At 40.7% G+C, this 24,171-nt stretch overlaps 2 protein-coding genes across 7 annotated transcripts in view; one reads left to right on the top strand and one right to left on the bottom strand.

The window, feature by feature from the left end:
- The window catches only part of LOC131138124 (uncharacterized), a 141,042-nt gene extending 120,684 nt beyond the window's left edge, over positions 1 to 20,358 (top strand). Inside the window, exon 5 of one of the 4 annotated variants that reach the window (XR_009132045.1) lies at positions 19,081 to 20,358. Coding sequence is in view for 2 of the 4 variants with exons in the window: in XM_058086777.1 (XP_057942760.1) it covers positions 2,444 to 2,505 (62 nt within the window). In the remaining 2 variants the exon portion in view is untranslated. Of the gene's footprint in view, positions 1 to 2,443; positions 3,429 to 5,502; positions 7,381 to 9,629; positions 9,661 to 19,080 lie in introns of those variants that run through there. The other 3 variants (XR_009132043.1, XM_058086778.1, XM_058086777.1) reach the window with 3 other exon arrangements.
- sgcd (sarcoglycan, delta (dystrophin-associated glycoprotein)) overlaps positions 1 to 24,171 on the bottom strand; it is a 153,702-nt gene that overhangs the window by 76,078 nt on the left and 53,453 nt on the right. The window contains exon 1 of one of the 3 annotated variants that reach the window (XM_058086772.1): positions 897 to 1,397. The exons of 1 other annotated variant lie outside the window; for it this stretch is intronic. In XM_058086772.1, the coding sequence (XP_057942755.1) occupies positions 897 to 899 (3 nt within the window). In that variant the 5' untranslated portion in view covers positions 900 to 1,397. Of the gene's footprint in view, positions 1 to 896; positions 1,398 to 24,171 lie in introns of those variants that run through there. One more of the 3 variants, XM_058086771.1, reaches the window with a different exon arrangement.

Here is a 24,171-nt window from a genome sequence, read left to right as displayed (position 1 = left end):
AGCTGTCTTCTGGCGAGAGGCGGGGTACACCCTGGACTGGTCGCCAGCCAATCACAGGTCACATATAGACAAACAACCATTCACACTCACATTCATCCCTATGGACAATTTGGAGTCACCAATTAACCTAGCATGTTTTTGGAATGTGGGAGGAAACCGGAGTACCCGGAGAAAACCCACGCATGCACGGGGAGAACACGCAAACTCCACACAGAGATGGCCGAGGGTGGAATCGAACCCTGGTCCTCCTTGCTGTGAGGTCTCTGCGCTAACCACTCGACCCCCGTGCCGCCCGGGACAACTGTATATGAAAGGAAAAACCTTCACAACGTTCTTTCTACCACGACTTGAAACGAGTCCCTAAAAGGTCATGCTGGGGAATTGAACACAAACACGAGGCAAAGACTGAATTTCGACTTCAAGGTGTTTTCCAATTCATTCCGCGTGTAATAACTCCCAGTGAACAAACTAGGAAATACGCTGGCTTAAAACACTGTCGTGTTATAGCTGTTTAGTGTGATTGATGCCTGTTTGTGAGGAAAAAAACAAAGTACAAATCAGAAAAGAAGGTTGTTTAAGAAAATTACGGTGAAATAAAAGCAGCTATAGTCCTTAAAGAAATTGCATTTATGGAAACAAAAAAAAAATGCAAAACAAGATTGCTTAAGTAAGTTTGTACTATATAAGAGGTCTTTGTGATTGATGCTGGTTAGGGAGTAAAAATAAAATAGAAGTCAGAAAAACAAACACAAACAAGAAATTGGCTAACAAGAATCCTAAAATTGATCATGCCGGGAAAGAGTTAAATACGTCTTTTTGAAGGAATAAGTTAGTGTCCACCCCTCCCCGCCCACAACACTTTATGAGCACTCCAAAGAGAGTGAAAGCAAACTTACCATGACTTCCCCCCTGCTTCTGTTTTTTTGTTTTCCTGTCCTGTTTCCTGTTTAACTCCTCTTAATAATTGTCCTCCCTCCTGAGCTCCCAAATGGACTTGTGATAAAAATAGAAGCAGGGCTTAAAAAGTCTGCTCTAGCTCTAACTCTTCTCTTTCTCTTCTCCTCGTCTTTGCTGGCTTCTCTCTTGCCAGTCCTTCCAATAACAAACCCGCCCCCCGCCTCTTTTGGCCCTCTGAGCTGTGTGAGGACTGTTTCCTGAACGCCTCGTGGACGCCCGTGACCCAACTGTCTCACTTTTTTTTTTTTTTGCTGTTGCTGTAGAGTGTGGAACTGCTGCTGGCGGGCCTTCCTCCCTGCCAGATTTAGAACGCATTACACACATGTGGTTTAGAGTTTTGGAAAAGAGGCTGGACTTGGAGAAGTGTGTTAGGTTGTCATGGCGACCCACATGTGCACATGTTGTTTGCATTGCATCTTCTTCTAAGGGCAATATATTTTAGAGAAGTGATTCTCAACTAGTAAGAAGTAGTAGTCTATTTCAGTGGTCTCAAACATGCGGCCCACGGGCCAAATGTGGCCCGCAGGACACTAGTTTGAGGCCCCTGCCTTGATATGAAAGTTTAATGTTAGTGCGGCCCGCGCAAGTTTGATATGGATGCTGTATGGTATCATGTACCCAGAAAAAATTATTACGTTTGATTAATGTTCATGTTAAAGGTTAAATAACTGTTAATAGTTATCCTCCCTATCTGTGTGGATACACTAGTATCCACACTACACTAGATACCCTAGTGAGGATAAGCGGTATGGAAAATTGATATATGGATGGATTAGAGCCCTGTTGTCATTAAATATCACCCCTATAGTCAGTTTTATTCATTCATTTTCTACCGCTTATCCTCATGAAGGTCACGGTCATGTTGGAGCCTATCCCAGCTGTCTTCAGGCGAGAGGCGGGGTACACCCTGGACTGGTGGCCAGCCAGCCAATCACAGGGCACATATAGACAAACAACCATTCACACTCACATTCATACCTATGGACAATTTGGAGTCAGCAATTAATTAACTCCACACAGAGATGGCCGAGGGTGGAATTGAATTTGGGTCTCCTAGCTGTGAGGCATGCGCGCTAACCACTTTACCACCGTGCAGCCTAGTCAGCTTTACACTATTATTGTCCTATTATTCTTTGTTTACACCACGGGATCACTGCAGGAACACAAGAGACGGCCACTTGTTTTTTCCCCTGAATTTTTTTTTTTGTCAAATTATAATCTCTCGATATCTAATGACAAATATGTTTTTGCAGAATGTTAATGTTAAAAAAATGTTTTTCCCCCTGCTGATCTCAACTGAGTGCAACAGCAGGGCACCCAGCAAGAACTAATATAAAGTAGAATGGCTTTCCAGAAGGTAAATATATAAAAGTATCATCTCATTTCTTCATTTGCATTTGAATGAGAACACAAATTAGAGAATGCAAATACGTTCTGTGGCCTGACAGCGAGGGAGGACAAAGCCTCTCTTCCCTTTTCTTTGCAGGGCCTCCTCGACACTTCACACTGATCACATTCGCTCCGCCGGGCTGGGATGCTGGAGGTTGAAGGAAGCTAGCTTTGATGGTCCAGCCAGCACACTCATTGTCTTTGTTAGGATAAACAATAGACAATTTTTTATGGATATTGGAGGTAGTGGAAAGAAGTATATTCTGCATTGTGTCATGCGACTCCATGTTTAGTTACTGTCATCCTGCAGGGTAAAACAACACTTTAAGGGTTCAAAACAGCCGCCAAACAGCACCCATTTGGCACCCATCAACACTAATAAGCAAGAAAATATGGCGGGTTTTCTACTGAAATGGCAGAAATGACCACGTTGTGTTTCCATTTAACTCCTACATAAGCCATCATGAAAATGCAGGCTGTGTCACCAGCAGGGCAGCCAAGAGAAAAAAAAAAACAATAGAAATCATTGTCTGGCAGCCGAGGCGGGTCTTGGACCCCTGATTCCTAGGTGGGCAGACCGGGGAATGTGGTGGTTGTTCTCTAGACTGCATGTCAAGCTGTGTGTGCTGATTTATTTATCACACATCCATAGGCTACAACAACCACATCCAATGCAAGGACTGTGTCGGAAATTCAGGAGAACTGTGCAGACCTCCGCCAAAGATGGAAAGTTATAGTCCAGGGGTCTCAAACTCAATTTACCTGGGGGCCACTGGAGCTAGGGTCTGGGCAAGGCTGGGCCGCATCAGGTTTTCCAAAAAAAAACAAAAAACGCATTTATTAAAAACAGAAAAATATACAAACCTTTTCAGTGCTTTGGTTCTGATTTTCTACAATAAAAGCTCTGATAAAACATTCCACTGTTCTCAAATATCTTAATTTTTCTGCACAAAATAAGATGAAAAATAAATAAACAAATCAAGAATAAAGAAAATCAATCAATCAGTAATAAATAAATATACTACTAATAATAAAACAGCAAATAATAAAAACTTAAGAAACCACATATAGTTGGTGGGTAGACAAATTATTTTTTTCAGATTAAAATGAACAAAGCATTATTAGAGCCCTGTAGACATGACAAAACACGACTATAGTCACATTTATACTCTTTTTATTTACAACATATTGCGCAACTGCAGGGTCTTGAGACACATGCTAACTCGCAAACGAGAGAGCTAGCGACCTAAACGGTAGCCTTCAAGTTATTTCCTTTAAACTTAAATAGCCAAAAACTTACCACTTCCACACGGATAGGGAGGATAACTATTAACAGTTATTTAACCTTTAACATGAACATTAATCAAACGTAATAATTTTTTCTGGGTACATGATAACCATATCAAGGCGGGGGCCTCAAACTAGTGTCCTGCGGGCCACATTCGGCCCGCAGGCCACGTGTTTGAGACCCCTGTTTTAGTCATTCCGATTTTGGAGGAGGCAGTGATGCAAATGTAGTAAGTTTTTTTCTCATGCTAACCTGCGCGCTAACCACTAGACCGCCGTGGCGCCCCCGGTTGATATTATCAGATATTTTTTACTGTATCCTGTATTTCTCTCAGAGGACCTGTAATGTTTTCTGTCTACCAAAATTCTGACAATCCCGAAAAAAAAACACCCAAAACGCACAAACATGGGTGACACTAAATGCTCTTCTTTCTTTTTCCCATCCCATTGCGTCTTCTTTGAGTGGAACTTGTTTTCATAGTGGATGATGAATAGCCGTCAAAGTAGATAAAGGTAGTCAATGAAACAGAAAAATGATGGCTGAACTCCCTCAAACTTTTCAAGAAACAACTTTCATCCATCTAATATCTCACGGCTTGGTGATATGGCAATGAAACACATTTTCACCCGTGACCGTATCCGCCATATCCGCAGCCCCGGTTTATGTGTCGCCGTCACCTGTAGCTCATAATTAACGCCAAACCCTGTGACACACTACCTCGCCTCACCTCTCACTTTTCATCAGCATTCTCCCCTGGAGTGCTCGTCTCCGCCACCCCCGTCACCAAATTACCTCGACGGGGTTGAGACGGCTTCCATTACACGCCCGGCAGATGGTTGGAGGCCTGAGGCGGCACAGTGATCATTAACCTGCTGGGCTTGTCTCCATGTGCACCTTGTCGGTTTTAATTTGAAGCTCTCGCCCTCTTCTTCTCTTGACTCCCAAATGCCAAAACTTCCCCAAGACAAACACAGAGGCACAGGACAACTGGCGCTTTGTTGGTTTGAGTATTTGAATGGATGCCAGTGGATATTATTGGCAAAACCATTTGAAGGCATTTGGAGTTAGTTAGATTATTGGGAGTCAACTCGTTCAAATAGATGACTTTCAAGCAGATAGGCTCTATTACTGAGTCATGCTCTGGGACTAACTAGTGACCGGTAGTAACTCCCAACAAGAGTTAGTTCTTCCTCGTTGGTGCTTGCGGCTGTTGCTTCCAGTCTGTAGACGGGGAATTGAAATCTCGAGAAAATTGGAATGATTGTCCCGGCTCCGGGCGGCATGGCGGTCGAGTGGTTAGCGCGCAGACCTCACAGCTAAGGAGACCAGGGTTCAATTCCACCCTCGGCCATCTCTGTGTGGAGTTTGCATGTTCTCCCCGTGCATGCGTGGGTTTTCTCCGGGTACTCCGGTTTCCTCCCACATTCCAAAAACATGCTAGGTTAATTAGCGACTCCAAATTGTCCATAGGTATGAATGTGAGTGTGAATGGTTGTTTGTCTATATGTGCCCTGTGATTGGCTGGTGACCAGTTCAGGGTGTACCCCGCCTCTCGCCCGAAGACAGCTGGGATAGGCTCCAGCACCCCCCGCGACCCTCGTGAGGAAAAGCGGTAGAAAATGAATGAATGAATGTCCCGGCTCCCAAGTGGTTCACGCGCAGACCGGAGTTTGATTCCACCCTCAAGGATCGAGAAGACGCTTGGCATCTCAAAAGAGTTTTTGTTTGCAACTCGTATTAGTACATGTTTGTAGGTAGGATATTTTAAAATTGCCTACATTTTATTCTTTGCAAGTTAAGAATTGCCCTCACTTTTTCAAATATTTGAATTCATGACTGTATTTTATGTCCATATGTTTTGCGTACAGGCTGCACAGCGGTCGAGTGGTTGGCGCACAGGCCTCACAGCCAGGAGACCGGAGTTTGATTCCACCCTCGGCCATCTCTGTGTGGAGTTTGCATGTTCTTCCCGTGCATGGTGTTCTCCGGGTACTCCGGGTTTCCTCCCACATTCCCAAAACATGCTAGGTTAATTAAGTGACTCCAAATTGTCCATAGGTATGAATGTGAGTGTGAATGGTTGTTTGTCTATATGTGCCCTTTGATTGGCTGGCCACCAGTCCAGGGTGTATCCCGCCTCTCGCCCGAAGACAGCTGGGATAGGCTCCAGCACCCCCTGCGACCCTTGCAAGGATAAACAGTAGAAAATGTATATCCCGGCTCCCATTGGTACTCGTGACTCGGTGCCTGACCCTACCGCTGACCAGTCCAGACTGTAGTCCGCCTAGCAACACCTCAGCCGCGGTACAGAACAAAAATCGACATAATTGTAGGTAGTATGGTGGTTCACATCGCTGAATTCCAAGCAGCTGGACGTGATTCCGAGTCGTGCCCTGCGACGGACTCACCAGACGGCATGCAACTGCTAATCTTTTGATTCCAGCACAGTAACAAGATAAAAAAGCCACATGCAAGAAGACCTAAATCAGCACCACTATTTTCTCCTCTTCAGGCTGGAGTGAAATCCATTTAGCTATTGCAAGGGGGGAGTGATTTCTCCATTATTTATAAGAATAATTGCTCCCTAATCATGAAGTATATGGAGTGTGGGGAATAAGGGTGGGGGTAGTGATTTTCATCCAAATGGAAATATGGATTTCCTTTTGAAATAAACAACCTGTGTGGCTGCTCTTAATGGGGGATTGTACAGTAAAATAAAGATGCCACCGGAGACCTTTAAGGTTTTTGCATCTGCAGTCCATATTGCATTGCGGAACGAGGCAAATGTTGCTATTTTAATGAATTCGCCTGCATTCTTTTGAACCGGGTTGGAAGATACCAGTAGAATCAGAGGAACATAAAACACATACTGAGTAGAATTGTCGGAATAGTAGTATTTATTCATGATGACATCTGTACCACAGTACATATTCAGCTGCCTGCTTTTGGTTCGGCTCTAAAAACCTTCACTAGCGAATCTTACCGAGGCTCCTAATTGGCTGAGAATGAAAGCAAACCAAGGAAAGGAGTATATTTTTTTTGATGGGGTACATTGGGTACACAAAACAACTGCATTGGTTATGTATCTGTATATGAGAGACGTGCAGAGAAACATATCCGGGGGGACGCTGAGCGCTGACAGATGACTGATGGAGAAACAAAACGAGTGTCGTGTCGTGTAACTCACACAAAAACAAGTTCTCACTGCTTGTGGGCAACACTAACAATGCGGGGACGGGGATGACTCACACAGGGACAAACCAAAACTAATTACAGCCCGTTTTTTTTTTCTATTTAAATAAAAAAAATACCATATTAGCTACAACTGAACAATATAGTCAACTTTAAAAATTGTTTAAACTGCTGGTCTATGCCCCCCCACGATAATGCATTTTTTCCAAAAGTAAATAATAAATAATAATAATGATGGCTGTTTTGTGGTTCACTATGGCCTATTATTAGTCAAAAAATACTAAAAGACAAATTATATTCAGTATTGTGGTCACCAGGCATCAGTAATGTAACCTTTCACACTGCGTGGAGACTGGCTATTGAGCCAGCAGAGCCGATCACACATGCCGTGGCTGAGATTGAGTGAAAAAACAGCGTCTCCTCTCATTCTGTGTGGAAGTGGTATTTTTTTTTTAGGGGGGGGGAGTTGGACCTTCTTCCCCACTTCGTTTGAAACACTTTCTTCATTTTCTTAAGTCTTAAAGGCCATTTTTTGTAGCCTGCACAATGTGATCTGGGATAGGCTCCAGCATGCCTGCGACCCTTGTGAGGATAAGCGGTAAAACTTTGGTTCTGATTTTCTACAAGAAAAGCTCTGATAAAACATTCCACTGTTCTCAAATATCTTACTTTTTTATTTTTCTACACAAGATAAGATGAAAAATAAATAAACAAATCAAGAATAAAGAAAATCAATCAATCAGTAATAAATAAATAAATATAATAATAATAATAATAAAACAGCAAATAATAAAAACTTAAGAAACCATATATAGTTGGTGGGTAGACAAATTATTTTTTTCAGATTAAAATGAACAAAGCATTATTAGAGCCCTGTAGACATGACAAAACACGACTATAGTCACATTTATACTTTTTTTTATTTACAACATATTGCGCAACTGCAGGGTCTTGAGACACATGCTAACTCGCAAATTAGAGAGCTAGCAACCTAAACGGTAGCCTCCAAGTTATTTCCTTTAAACTTAAATAGCCAAAAACTTACCACTTCCACACGGATAGGGAGGATAACTATTAACAGTTATTTAACCTTTAACATGAACATTAATCAAACGTAATAATTTTTTCTGGGTACATGATACCATACAGCATCCATATCAAACTTATCAAACCGCACTAACATTAAACTTTCATATCAAGGCGGGGGCCTCAAAATAATGTCCTGCTGGCCACATTTTGCCCACGGGCCGCATGTTTGAGACCCCTGCTGTAAAGTGTCTTTGAGTACTCTGAAGAGCGCTATACAAATAAAATGTATTATTATTATTATAAATATGGTTGTTTTTCCTGGATGAAATCTTACAGGGAGTAGTTTGGTCCATTTTTGCATCTTCCAGATGTACAGTAACTGACGCAAGGTTGCTTAAAGTAGCCTCAGTCTTGATCAACAAGAACTGACAGCTGGTTCAAAGTGCTTGCGTTCCAGTGATGCTACCGCCTTTTACAAAAAAAAAAAAAAACGATACCCGTCTCCCCTGCAGGCCAACGTGTTCAACTATACAAACACAGCCAGCTCTCGCCGTCCCACAGCTTAATTACTCCCCCATTAGCCTGAGGCGGAACTTGTTTTTAGTCTCATTTTTTGGAGCGCCATTCATCAGTGTTTTGTTTTCACAGGGGCATCACATCCACTTCATCTGATGTTACAGGTTATCATGTAGCTGCAAATGTAGCCACTGGAGTAAAAAAAAATGCTAATAAATCAACATATTCAAATGATAAGACAATTATAGGAGAGAATATTGGCATTGATGCTGAAAGACCCTGGAGGACACTCTTGGGGAAAGAGCAATGGAAATGACTTACATTATACTGGATTTTCTCTTACATAAAACATTCATCTGTATGAAATATTCATATAGGCTAATATAATTACTTTTCAGCAGCTGTAACAAGGCATGAGCCTTATGCAGCCCACGAGAGCATTTGATGATTTTTTTTTCTTAAATTTTGTATGACTCTTGGAGGACTTTATACTGGTTCCCTGAAACTAACACGCAAAACAGCACTTCACTGGAGCAGACATCGAACGCCTCCCCTGCAGGAGGGGTTGGGGGGTGGGGGTTCCTTTTCACGTCTACATTGATCCAAAGCGATGGAGCTGATGTTGAAGGTGAGGAGGTGACATGTTCAACAAGTGTTGTACTTTTGTAGTGCGGAGATCACAGACGGGAGCTTGTCAGTGTATCCTGGGAAAAGGATGTCAAAGATGTTGTCTTAAGAGGGACATGAATTATTTATGCGTTTTTTTTTCTTTTGTTATTTTTATGTCTCTGCTACTATGGAGTCAAAACATTGCTGTTGTGGATTTGAAATGATTTAATTAATTCAAATATGTTCATTTTATTATTTAAAGTCGTCCTTCACTATATTCATGGTTCAAATATTGCTCCCCCACGATAATGCATTTTTTTCCAAAAGTAAATAATAAATAATAATAATGATGGCTTTTTTATGGTTCACCATGGTCTATTATTAGTCAAAAAATACTGAAAGACAAATTATATTCAGTATTGTGGTCACCAGGCATCAGTAATGTAACCTTTCACACTGCGTGGAGACTGGCTATTGAGCCAGCAGAGCCGATCACACATGACATGGCTGAGATTGAGTGAAAAAACAGCGTCTCCTCTCATTCTGTGTGGAAGTGGTAATATTTTTTTTTTTTGGACCTTCTTCCCCACTTTGTTTGAAACATTTCTTAATTTTCTTCAGTCTTAAGGCCATTTTTTTGTCCCTGCAGTGATCCTGTAGCCTGCACAATGTGATCTGGGATAGGCTCCAGCATGCCCGCGACCCTTGTGAGGATAAGTGGTAAAACATGAATGAATGAATATTCAATGTCAATTATTTATTAAAGGCTGCACGGTGGACGAGTGGTTAGCTCGCAGACCTCACAGCTCGGAGACCCAAGTTCAATTCCACCCTCGGCCATCTCTGTGTGGAGTTTGCATGTTTTCCTCGTGCATGCGTGGGTTTTCTCCGGGTACTCCGGTTTCCTCCCACATTCCAAAAACATGCTAGGTTAATTAGCGACTCCAAATTGTCCATAGATATGAATGTGAGTATGAATGGTTGTTTGTCTATATGTGCCCTGTGATTGGCTGGCCAACAGTCCAGCTGGGATAGGCTCCAACACCACCCGCGACCCTCGTGAGGATAAGCGGTAGAAAATGAATGAATGAATGATTTATTGAAGTTTTCCATGACATTGTTCAGCGCCGCCCATGGACCAGTATCGGGCCCCGGCCTTTTGGTTGGGGACCCTGCTCTATATGACTTGACTGCTCTGCTGTTTTTAGGGACCTATGGCAAAAACACTCAAAGATCCTCTATAATAGGAGTGTTGTGGTGTTTTTAAGGATGTACTGCTATGCAAAAATGCAAATCAAAGATCCTTTACATGACAGTGCATAAACACTCATCAAAGATCTTCTCAGCATTGTGCTGTTTTAGGACCTACTACAAAAATGCCAGTCAAAGATCCTCTATATAACAGTGCACTCTACTGTTTTTAAAGACCTACTGCAAAAACACGAAGCAAAAATCAGGAGCGCCCTGCTGTTTTTAAGGTTCTGATGTGAAATGTTGCTCCAATTTCCAAAGAAATCTGTAAATTCTAGGTTTGATAGATTGTCTTTCGGTTATATCTCATTAAAGCTGAGCTATTGGTCGAAAACAGGCACACGCACACACGCACGTATTCTTCTGAATTCCAATTGCTGTGCAAAGCTCTGCAAACTCCTCTTAATTCTTCCGGCCAAGAACAGTAATCCTCAATGTTAGCATCTCTCTTCTCGTTTTGCAGCCAAATGCAAATGAGAAGCCTTGTTCTGCAAACGACTTATTAAACCTTTCATGGAAATAGTCGAACATCGCGTGACATGATTTCTCATTTTTTTCTCGAAAGCATCAACACTCACATTTTATTACTTACATGTATGCGAGAAACGCATGTTTACACATATTCCTGTCATGTCCGTATGATTCATTGGCACATTAAAGCAACCTTTAGTGCAAATTGGACTGCTCCGTTTGCTGCTTTTCACAGAAAAATAGATTCACGACTCGTTTCTTCCAAAAAAACGAGAAATGCACACTGAATGCGATCATTTGCAAGGAGCTACTGTAAATTAAAATGTGCATGAATCAGACCCCCAAAGCGGTGAATTAGCATGAGAGGTGAGAGGCGGGCTGCAGACTGCTGATAAGTTGATCGTTGCATGTATATAGTGTCTATGTGTGTGTGTGTGTGTGTGTGTGTGTGAGGTCTTAATCTGCTGTTTGATCAGTGTTGTGAGTTTGTGGCTGTTACTGTTTGCAATGAGGGGATTTCATGTACAATACACAAAATAAAAATGTGTCTGTCAATGATATAAAGCGGGCTGTTCGCATGAGATTATAGGAGGATTTTTGTACAAAATGCAGTATAAATCAATGGAAAACTAACATCCATTATTGGAAACCTTGCTGGAAAGTTAAAAAAAAATCAAAAATCCAAATAAAAAACACTCCAGATCATGTTTTTCCTAACATTTGCTGTGTCTGATAGGACTTTTGTACCACTTCCACAAGCTTGTGAGTAGGAATCATATGGTTATGATTCAATTCATCGTGATAACATTTCTAGAATTTGAAATTTTGAAATGTTTTATCATGATGCTTTTAAGTTGAACGTTTTTCCACAAAATGAAACCAAAACTAAACCAACAAGTGAGGTTATGCAAAGACTGGTATGATGCCCGATTCGGATTTTTGTTTAAATTCTGGTTTTTATGTCATTGTTCACCATCCATCCATTTTCTATGCTGCTTATCTTTACTACAGTCGAGAGTATGCTGGAACCTATCCCAGCTGTCTTTGGCCAAGAGGCAGGGTTCATCCTGGACTGGTTGTCATGCAAGTTTTTGGAATGTGGGAGGAGAACCTACACAAATTCCACACAGAGATGCCCAAGCGTAGAATCGAACTCAGATCTCCTGACTCTCCATGCTAACCACTCGCCCACCTGCAGATTGTGATCGTTCATTCATTCATTTTCTACCGCTTATCCTTACGAGGGTCGCGGGGGGAGCTGGAGCCTATCCCAGCTGTCTTCGGGCGAGAGGCCGGGTACACTCTAGACTGGTGGCCAGCCAATCACAGGGCACATATAGACAAACAACCATTCACACTCATATTCATACCGATGGATGCTAATGCTAATGCATGCTAATTAACCTTGGATGTTTTTGGAATGTGGCAGGAAACCGGAGTACCCGGAGAAAACCCACGCATGGACGGGGGAGAACATGCAAACTCAGAGGGTGGAATTGAACTCGGGTCTCCTAGCTGTGAGGCCTGTGCGCTAACCACTCGACCACCGTGCAGAGTGATCGTTCACATAACCAAAAAAATTGCAACTTATTAATGAGAGTGCACACATATATTTCCATGTGTACAACAGAGGACTAAATCATATATCAGAAATATCAAAACTGTTGCGGAAATATAGTTGTGCTATGTGAGTGTGAGCATCAACAAGGCCTACGATGATAATAGATGTAATAATGATATCTCACAACTGTATTTGTTTATGTATGACGTCAAATCCAGGCTCAGCTTTCCAGGGGCATTCGGCAGACTCAACATAACAAAAAGTTCAAAGTAGAACTTTGGCAAAAAAATGGAGAATATCTCGAAACGTCACTAAATGTCATATTTTTGACAAGATGACGACGAATGTTGAAATAAGCAAGGGAAGCGAGTTGAGAATGGACTACTTCTAAAAGTAAACTAGAAAGCGAGAAGCTGGGACTCATTCTTTGACCTTCTCTCTCCTTTTTACTTTTTTTTTTTTTTTTTTTTCACCCCCGTCTCTCCGCTGCCGATATGTTGTTAAAAATAACCAATGACTACCAACAAATGAGCACACGCACATGGAAAAAAAAAGCCTGCTGGCATTTTAAAGCGGGCCCTGTCCCTTCTTTGAAAATAATGGCTGCCTGAAGAGTCCTCCCATGAGGCCTTATGATAACACGTAACGGTCACCGTGACGCTAATTAATTGCTACGCAGGAAAAAAAATGGGAGTACAATGACCTCCAATGTAAGTTTTGTGTTTTCTAGAGTGTGCAGCTCACACAAGGAGCCAATGATTTAGCAACTTGACCTTTTCCTTAAAAGCGGATTAAAGCGTACGGGAGGTAATCAGCGAATTTAGAAAGATCTTCAAGAGCGCCGCCATCTTTTTCTTATTGTTCTATTGTACAAGAAGTGCTGCACCCCTGCAGCTTTTTTTTTTTTTTTTTTTTTTAATTCCTTGAACTTTTCAGAAAGTTGCTGCTGGTTGCAGTTTTTTTTTTTTTTTTTTTTTGCAGTCAATCATCACATCCAAGCAAAGCGACTTAGGTAACATTTACAAGAAGAATAAAGCGAGTGTGGAAGTGTCAGATCAGCGTTTTCTTCGCACTGGATGTGTTGGATCTTTGACTACAAAACACCAACAGCAGCTGCATTAAACATTGTCGTTCAATTTAAAACTTAATCTTGATATGAAAGGTGTTTGGGTTGTTTTATTCCACTTTAATAATTCACAACATTTGCATTAACTGGCTTTTTATTAGTACATTTAACTCATTAGTGTAACAAGAATGCATATGTAGAATAATGATATAGCCTGCCAGTCAAATTATTACATGAATAAAATGCAAACTTTTCAATGAAGTAATTATTTTAGGAATATATTATTATTATAAGAATAAAGTTAAAATTGTATGATCAAAAGTCATCATTTTGCAAGTTGAATGTTTAATTATGTGAATGAAGCTGAGATTGAGGCGTAAACTCAAATTATTACATGAATGATGTTGACTTTATGATGAAAAGTTAGCAATTGATGCTAGGAGTCCACTGGACCGGCGCCAGTTGGTGCCAGTTTGCGCCAAAGATTATGTGATAGGTGCATAGTGGCTCGCTGTGGCGCCGAATTAACGTTCGCTCGGCATTTTGCCACGTTGCCGTTATTCGGTGCCACATAATCACATAATCTATGGCGTGAACTGGCACCAACTGGCTCCGGCCCAGTAGACTCCTAGCATCATTGTTGCAACTTGGCTCGAGCCATTACATTCCAGTGGAATCTAATAGGCGGATTGTTTGTGACATTTGGTTCCAATTGGTAGACAGATTTTAAACATTTTGAAATTTTCCTGCCGCCTAAGTAAATTTTTACTGCCGTTACGGACCACCACGAGCCAGTTGGGAGGCAGTTTGAGCCACTGCACGCCACTAGGCACCTTATTGGCGACACTAGGTGGCCACAGCAAATTGCATTGGCGTGAACTGGCATCAACTGGCGCCGGCCCAATAGACTCCTAGCATCATTGGCGCAACTTGGCTCGAGCCATTACATTCCAGTGGATTCTAATAGGCGGATTGTTTGTGACATTTGGTTCCAATTGGTGGACAGATTTTAAACATTTTGAAATTTTCTTGCCGCCTAAGTCAATTTTTACTGCTGTTACGGGCCACCACGAGCCAGTTGGGAGACAGTTTGAGCCACTGCACGCCACTAGGCACCTTATTGGCGACACTAGGTGGCCACAGCAATTTGCATTGGCGTGAACTGGCACCAACTGGCGCCGACCCAGTAGACTCCTAGCATCATTGTCGCAACTTGGCTCGAGCCATTAAATTCCAGTGGAATCTAAGAGGCGGATTGTTTGTGACATTTGGTTCCAATTGGTGGACAGATTTTAAACATTTTGAAATTTTCCCGCCGCCTAAGTACATTTTTACTGCCGTTACGGGCCACCACGAGCCAGTTGGGAGGCAGTTTGAGCCACTGCACGCCACTCGGCACCTTATTGGTGACACTAAGGGCCACAGCAAATTGCATTGCCGTGAACTGGCACCAACTGGAGCCGGCCCAGTGGACTCTCAAGATTCTGAGCATTTTTCTTTCTCCCCACAATGGAATTATAATAATCAAAGGTCAAAATAACATGGTGTCATCTTACAAAGAACACTAAAATCATCACACAGTAACTTAACACCCAATGGGCAGCTAGTGAATATACAAGACAAGTACCAATATGAGTTGAAAATATATAAAAAAAAGCTATTTTAATGTACCCTTTATGCATTATTCCCAGCAGAGCAGGCCATTGGCCAACAGCTGCCATTGCTGGCCAACAGAGGGAGCTCTTTCAATTGGCCCCAATTCTCCATTCTATAAAGAACAGCAAAGAAAATAACACATTGTTTCTCGGACAGTGGTGCCTTACAGATGTAGTAGAGATGTAGTAGTTGCCTATATAAGTCATCCTGACAAACATCACATTATAATTCCTTAGTCACACACTTTATCAGTCTGTCTCTTTTGAAGTTGCTCTTCAATATCTGGGCAAATTAGCCATTTCGCTTGAGCTATTTTTTTTTTTTTTTTAGCCTTTTGAATCCCACTAATGATATTTGAAGGTCGGTGGTCTCGTAGATCAAACTTACTCAAGATAAGACTTCAAAATGATATTAGCTTCCACTTTACTTGTACACGTCACGAATTCCTGATGCTGCACTCTAAGCATCATGGGAAATGTAGTTTTTTTCAAATGAATTAGACTGTACAAGCCGCAGGATTCAATGCATGAGAGAAATGTAGCGACTTATAGACTGGAAATGATGCTACTTGAATCAATGAGATGGTACTGCAAGTAGCGTTTCGCTCACTTTTTTACCGAATTGTGAAGTGTTGCTACAACGGGAATGCACACACAAGTCCACCGTGCACACTACAAATATACACACACACACACACACATACACACCTAGACCAGTTGCAGGCTCAGGCAGCAGATCAATTATTGAACAAATCGAGATTCCAGGCTGTGTATTTATGTGAAATTGGTAATGAGGCCGCAGGAGATGGTTCTAGAAGTAGTTATGAAGACATACTGTATCTTTCCTTCTTGTATAGGTGTGTGTGTGTGTGTGTGTGTGTGTGTGTGTGTGTGTGTGTGTGTGTGTGTGTGTGTGCATGCCTGTGCTGACCCTGACCTCAGAGAGCTGGCTAGAGCCATTCTTCTCCCCAGCAGGGCCCGCTGCTTGATAGCTGCATTCATCATCTGTAATATCTCGCCATCATCCAGATGGCTCGTGTGCGGAGGCCGTTGTTAAAAGAGCTCCAGTTGACGACGGACAGCCCTCATTTGTTAACAAACGATGCGTCCCGATTATGGCCTGCATGTAAAACTTTTGACACGGGGGTCTCAAAAAAAATTTCAAACACAGCGATCAGATAATTGGATGACGTCAACACCAGCGTCTGGTTTGACAGCAGCGATTACTTTAAAAATGAGTCTTGTGTATTAAACGTTGCACCCCTTTATAGAATACTCTTACACAGAGAGTACTTCCCTCTGGTGGAAAATTGGCATCACAAAAACACTTAAAAGGCCAAAAAAAAAATGATCCAATGAAAATGATAATGTAAGATAAAAGTCAAAAGTTGCCCTTATTTATGCGATTAATTTCCGCCATGCAGGCTTCATTGTTAATAAATGAAATATTTTTGTAGTTAGAGCATAGAAAACCTGCTTATGGCTTTCTAAACACAGTATTAGAGCTCTGTAGACATGAAATAACACCCCTATAGTCACCATCACACTCCTATTATTCCTTATTTACACCGGATCACACAATGATTATGCTACAGGGACTCTCGAAGGCCGCTAGCTAGCGAGCTAACCAGTTAGCCTTGAATTTCTTTCTTTTAAACTTGAAGGAAAACTGCAATTTCTTTGTAGTTAGAGCATAGAAAACCTGCTTATGGCTTTCCAAATACAATACTAGAGACCTGTAGACATGAAATAACACCCCTATAGTCACCATCACACTCCTATTATTCATTATTTACACCGGATCACACAACTATTATGCTACAGGGACTCTAGAAGGCCGCTAGCTAGCGAGCTAACCAGTTAGCCTTGAATTTTTTTCTTTTAAACTTGAAGCAAAACTGCACTTTTTAGTTTTGCCCATCATTTACAATCTTTATGTGACACATGAACACATATTTCTTTCCATTTTCTGTGCATTCTAATGAGAGTTAGTATGTGTATGTGTATGTTAGTATGAGCTAGCTAACAATGCACATACAATTCAGTTGCAAATGCAAAAATTGTAAATAGTAATTGTAATTACAATCCATCTAACTATGTGTTTATGATCCATACCTGGAACAAAAAGGGGCCTTCCCTAAAGTGTTCCCACAAATGTCTTTGTGGTCATAGTTCAGTGTGACACTTAACAAATACCTATAGAAACCCTCCTCTGCATTATTTATAAACTCCCTGCTATGTGCTTGGCTGTGTATTTATCATCAGCATTCCTCCAGGCTGCACCATCGATGCCTGACTCGGATCCAAGCGCTTCCCAATCCCTGATAGTCATCCTGATTGCCAATTTGATTTTTTTTTATTATTAAAGTACACTTTAATAACAAATCAAGTTACGATACTTTACTTGAGAGGGAGAAGTGCCAAATTCAATAACACATTTCATTAATTACTAAAGACATATTTGTAGGAGCTTTAAACTAATTAGGGACCATAATTGCTGCTAATGCTTCCAGCGCCGTATCGAGCAGAACAATGGTGCCTGGAAGAGCTGTGCCTCCCTAAAATTGACGCTTTCTGCCCCCACACCAGGAGAAAAAAAAAAAAAAACATGGAGTAACTGTCATTAACGCCTCAGTTTGTAGCTGCACATTAGAAATCCATTGGTAACCAAAACAGCAGCACCTACACAGGTAAGAAAATAAAAGTATTTCTGTTTGTTGGAAACAAGTTAAAATACCGCTCCACAACTTTGTGTTCCTGCTTGTTTACATTCAAAAGAGCTTTTACAACAAAGGGCCTCTTTGCAAATAAACCCCGCCCATCTACTGTATGAATGAATAATAGTATTACAAAATATATGTATATATATATATATATATATATATATATATATATATATATATATATATATTGTAAATAAAGGCCTCAAACTTTTCCACCAATTTGGTAGACTTTTTCTTATGGTCGCTATGGTCTTTCTCATCTTGCTTAAAATTGTAAAAATGGCATTCCTGTCAGTAAAAACTACCATTTAGCTAGACTCTCTTGTGGTCACCCCACAACATTGTGTGCCTACATGTTTATGTTAACCAAGCTAATGATACAAATGTATTATTAATTAACCTAAGAAATTTGCATTTGAAAATGTCCCGACAATTAGCTAGACTCTTGTGGTCACCCCACAACCTTGTGTGCCTACATGTTAAGATAAGATAGACATAGACTTTCTTTATTGTCATTGCACAACAACACAGCAGTGAAATTGCCAACGAAATGTCGTTGCCTGGCTCTCGTGTAAATAATAAATAATAAATAATAAAGTGGAGAATAAATAGATTACATCAAATATGAACAATGTACAGCGTAAACAGTAATTTGTACAAATAATTTAAATAATTCAGAATAAATAACAATAATTTAAATATGCCTTTATTCATCCCTCAGTGGGGAAATTTGCATTGCACAGCAGCAAGAGTACAGAATCAGTTAAGCAGTACAAAGTACTACAAACTACACAATATAAAAAATATATATAATATAATATAAACAACCCAAGTATTAACAAATCAGCAATGTTAACCAAGCTAATGATACAAATGTATTATTAAATAGACTATGGAATTTGCATTAGCTAGACTCTCTTGTGGTCGCTCCACAACATTGTGTGCCTACAAGTTTATGTTAACCAAGCAAATTATACAAATGCATTCTTAAATAGCCTGAGGAATTTGCAATTGAAAATTTTCCAACAATTAGCTAGACTTTCTTGTGGTCACCCCACAACATTGTGTGCCTACAAGTTTATGTTAACCAAGCAAATGATACAAATACCTAAAGAAATTGAATTTGAAAATGTTATTTGTGGAAAATTATCGATATCAATTATACATCAGATGCGCATGCGCGCGATGCGAGCGCTCATTCACTGGGTATGGATGCAATTGACGGCGAAAACTACATCCATCGCGATGCGTTTGTGGATATCGGTAAAATCCGATGCAAGCGCCGTTTTATTAATGTTCAACTTCGCCCCATATGCTGTTCCCCAGGTGCCATGAATGCACCATCATTATTTCGCGTTTTGTTTGTAAAACAGCATGGACGTTCGCACGCAAAGCAGCAGCGAGGAATGTTGGGATTCTCAAAGAACGACGGAAAGCTCGACAAAACGTCCGTCATTTGAAAAGAATGCCGAGTTAAGAAGCCGTACAACTGCAGCACGGACAAGTTTACCGCCGCCTCCCCGTCTACTTCCTGGTCGGACACCGGTGAAGAACCAAGCAAATCAGGTCAGTGTACCTTCAGCTGCTTTCCAAATTGTCCAGGAGTTATTTGTCCGTCCCTGCAACAAGTGTCCCCCCCCCACCCGAACGAGTGTTCAGCACAGCAGGTGACATTACAACAGAGCACTTGGCTTCTTCCTGAATTTTGAAACAATTTTAAAAGGGTAGAAGTTGTTTTACACTTTTTTCTCCTCACTGCTGTATTAGTCTAGCACCTAGCTCATTCATATTAGCAGTATGTTTTGCGGACAGGAATATAAACAAACATTGATTGCATTGTTGAAAGTGTCACTTTACCTTTGTTGTTGCTGTGTATTTTTTTACAGCAGTAATTATTGTTAACTGTTTTACTCTACTACTGAACCACTGCTATTGTAATTGCGTAGCCGATGTGAAAGTGGGTGGAAAGTTGTTTTTGAAAAGTTATTGCTGTTTTAAGATGGCAAAAAGAATTATCAATAAGTGCTGCATAGTAAAAAAAACACTTTTGTTGAATTTACTGCCAAGTGCCTATAAGGAATAAAGTCAAATCCTTTTTGTAGGACCATACTGAATTACAGTTTTTCCCTTTGCTTATTTGCATCATGTTGAATTGCATCATATCGCAAGAAATTGCACCATGTTATATTGGATTGCATTGATTTGAACTGAATGGTTATCGTCTCGTATGGTGAGGAGGGTGAATCGTATGGCTTCGTTTCGCCAGAAAATTCCATGTATAGTATCGCTGGCAGTGCATCGAGATGTGTATCGAATCGTCGTCCTCAGTGCTGAGATCCACACCCCTAGTGCCTACATGTTTATGTTAACCAAGCAAATGGTAAATGCATTATTAATTAGCCTAAGGAAATTGCATTTGAAAATTTGTCCAGCAATTAGCAAGACTCTATTGTGGTCGCCCCACAACCTTGTGTGCCTACATGTTTATGTTAACCAAGCAAATGGTAGAAATGCATTATTAAATAACCCAAGGAATTTGCTTTTGAAAGTTTTTCAACAATTAGCTAGACTATCTTGTGGTTGCCCCACAACTTTGTGTGCCTACATGTTTATGTTAACCAAGCAAATGATACAAATGTATTATTAATTAGCCTAAGGAATTTGCATTTGAAAATTTTCTAACAATTAGCTAGATTATCTTGTGGTCACCCCACAACCTTGTCTGCCTACATGTTTATGTTAACCAATAAAATGATGCAAATGCATTATTAATTAACCCAAGGAATTTGCTTTTGAAAGTTTTCCAACAATTAGCTAGACTCTCTTGTGGTCGCCCCACAACCTTGTGTGCCTACATGTTTATGTTAACCAAGCAAATGATACAAATGCATTATTAATTAACACAAGGAATTTGCTTTTGAAAGTTTTCCAACAATTAGCTAGACTCTCTTGTGGTCACCCCACAACCTTGTGTGCATATATGTTTATGTTAACCAAACAAATGATACAAATGTATTATTAATTAGCCTAAGAAGCAATTGTGGACTTGGTAATATCCTGAATAACAAACCCCTTCACCAATCTCCTATTTTGCTTCTATTTTGCTTCTTCCATCCCACATTGCATCAATATTAACCAACACTTTCCTCAAACAAAGTATCCCGCTAAAGGCACACAGCTGGATATAGTGAAAGTTCCTCTCCACTTCTTGTGAGTTTGTATGTGTAGAAAATGACACTCGCCTGTCTCAATGCTTTTAGAAAGTGTACAAGCCAATGAAATATGAAGTAGGATCTCGGGAGGGGGAAAAAGGGAAAAAAAAAACAAAAACACCACACACAAAGAGTTCACTAGCAGGAAGAATACATGCTCCAGAAAAGCCACACAGAAACACGGACGCTTCAGGGCTTATACGCTCGCGTGCGCCAAAATCCACCAGGAAAGACACGCAAAGTAAATATTAAATCCAAGCGAGAGTTATCAATATTTATGTCCTTGGGGAGGATCCAAATTTGGAGAGGGATGGAATTAATTTTTTCATCATGGATTACCTTTAACACTAAAAAAATATAACATAGAACGTGAAAATACATTTTGTAGTCAACTGGTTTATTGTATTATTCGGGCATTGAAACGATCGCAATTGGACTGTTCAGGTTGTTAAAGTCGTTTGTTGGCATACAATGGAGTGATGCTTCTACCAGGCAAAAATGATTGTTTGTGTGGTATCACCTTCGTTAGCATCCCATACTGATGTATTGATGGTCCTGGAGCCAAGTTGGCTGTCAATTGTATATTTGACTAAATGACCCCCCTCTGTGTTCAGACATGGCTTCTCAACCTTAACATAGATGGCTTCCTTCACTTCTCTTTCAAAGCATCTGTCTTCTCCGTGCAGAATGTGTGCATTTTTTTCCTCAAAAGAGAGCTCTTTCTCTTTGAGGTGCAGGTAGACCGCCGAGTCTTGACCTGAAGAGTTAGCCTGTCTGTGTTGTGACATGCGGCTGCTCAGTGGTTGCTTTCACTGGACAGGATAAAGCCTCTGTCTCAGAGTGTTAGCAGGTATGCCGTACTTGTTAAAAATCCTTCCGACTTTTGGCCTGAGACATATGGGATGATGATGTTATTGTGTTTGCTACTCGCTTGTGTTCTTTGTGGAACAAGATGCACTTTTTACAAATTTGAGGGCATCCCTCAGGTGCTTATGCTCTTTCTCCCTGTGGCCTGTGGGCCGATTGGAACATTATCAGCTTTGTTCTGATAATGCCCAGTTTGTGTTCCAGTGGGTGGTGTGAGTCAGGACAGAGGTATTGATCATCAGTGTGCGTGGGTTTTCTGTAAACACCAACATGGAGGACCCTGTGATCTCCAATGTGGACGTCACGGTCAAAGAGAACACGGTTGTGAGATAAATTTAAAGTGTGGTTTTAAGGAAATGCAATGAAACATTTTTAAATTTCTACAAAAAATAGACCTAAATCATCACAAAATCACCCCTTTATATACATTACATGAAAAATCACATTTTTTTTGTTTTTTTGCCTTTATTGCAGTTAATTGTTTCCAGATGTGAATTTACACAAAGTAGGATTCACTATTTATTTCACTATTTATTATTTTCATATGGTTCGGGTTGGGTGTTAATATTTTCAAAGAGCATTGGCTGGCGACAAGTCCAAGGTGTACCCCGCTTCTAACCCGAAGACAGCTGGGATAGACTCCAGCACCCCCGCGACCCTCGCGAGGAAAAGCGGTAGAAAATGAATGAATGAATAAAAAACCTGGACATGACTTTGGGTTTTAACATTATTAGAGCCCTCTACCCATGAACTAACACCCCTATAGTAACTTTTACATTCATATTATCCACTATAGTAGATGTATGGGTACGAGGGTATGCTGGAGACGACCCCATCTGATTTTGGGCGAGATGTGGGGTAAGTAAGACTCAGGACAGGTAGCAATCAACCCTAAAGCTAAAGCTAGCTATAGCAAAGAGCCAGGCAGTGCTGTTCACACTTATGAGCAGTGAAAAGAACAATGCTACTGTAACCAAGGGATTCAAGATACCTGTTAATGTCGTAGAGGGGTGGGGGGGAAGGGGGGGGGGGCACGGCTGCAGGAGGCGCATCTATTCAAGTACACTGCTCATCTCTTTAGCAACAGTAAGATTTCATTTGTGGTTATTAAAGCTGAAAAACCCCCGAGGTGTCACCGGGACAACAGCGCTGTCAAAAAAAGGAGCTGATTATCTCATCTCTGCAAGAAGAAATCAGTTAAGAAAATGTCAACTATTGGGGGGGAGGGGGTGAAACGGCAATTTGCATTAATGCAGCAAAACTTGTCGGGTTCTTTTTCTACAATACATAAGCACAACAATATGAGTTCAGAAAATGAAGTAAATTAGCTGCAAATGCAATCACAGTGCAACCAGCATGCCAAACTTCCATATGAAATCCATCACTTTTACAGCATGTAAGCTGCAAAGGAAGCCTAATATATACCATCTTACTAATCTCGCTATGTGACAGAATCTCATATTGCTCCTGGCCGGGCTTCTCCTGTGTTGTTGTATAAATCTTTTTTTTTTGTTGTTGTTTTTTTTTTGCCTCAGGAAACACCTGCGAAATCCCAATATGACAATACGTTCCAGGATATAGGCGAGTGCGCTACGCTTTTGCGTTTATCCACTGAAGTCAAATAAAAGAGAGCGGTGCTATGTAAGTGGGCTTTTATAAAAGGACGTTTTCTGCTTGATTACAAGGCGGTAATGAGTAGTTAATTGAGTTATGTAACCAGGCAGCACATCAGATGTATTACATGCGTGAAACACAAAAGAGTTTTTTTATTTATTTATTTTTTTAACGTCTTCACTGTGATAATAAAGGGCTCTGATGCTTCAAACTATCTTTCAAGAGGGAATGTACAAGATGGTATGCTCTAATATGATAATAGTGGATCTAATTGAGGTATTTTTGTCTCCTAAGGTACTAGGGAGATATTTTCCATCAGTATTATAATAAGGGCACAGGCCTGAGTGCAGATTGGGTAATTAGGATGTTTGTCCCACTGGCAAAACAGGACAAAATGGATCTAAATTGCTACAAAATGTTGAAAATTATCATTTGTATAGGAAGGAGGGTGAAAAAGGTGTAATGATGAAAAGCTTTAATGCGACATTTTGCTCTCAAAATGTGCTTTATTCTACTTTTTAAAGCGTATTACTTCAGTAATTTGACTGAAAAAAGACAATCTGAGAGCACTCTCCCTCAATAAATGTCCATCAAATGGCTTCACAAGTGAAATTAGTACACATAAAAAGACCACCACAAAGACGACATCATTCAGAATTGTCTGCAGTTTTATCACAACCACAGAAGTGACGGTTCTCCATTGATCAATGGAGAACTAAGAATGTGTCTACCAGTGTAGTTTGTGTATAACTGTACTGTATCTGTATGTCT

Source organism: Doryrhamphus excisus, chromosome 11 (assembly GCF_030265055.1).
Source record: "Doryrhamphus excisus isolate RoL2022-K1 chromosome 11, RoL_Dexc_1.0, whole genome shotgun sequence".
NCBI classification, from domain to species: Eukaryota; Metazoa; Chordata; class Actinopteri; order Syngnathiformes; family Syngnathidae; genus Doryrhamphus; species Doryrhamphus excisus.
The sequence above is the reverse complement of the archived record's forward strand: the minus strand, read 5'-3'. Positions and strand labels throughout refer to the sequence as shown.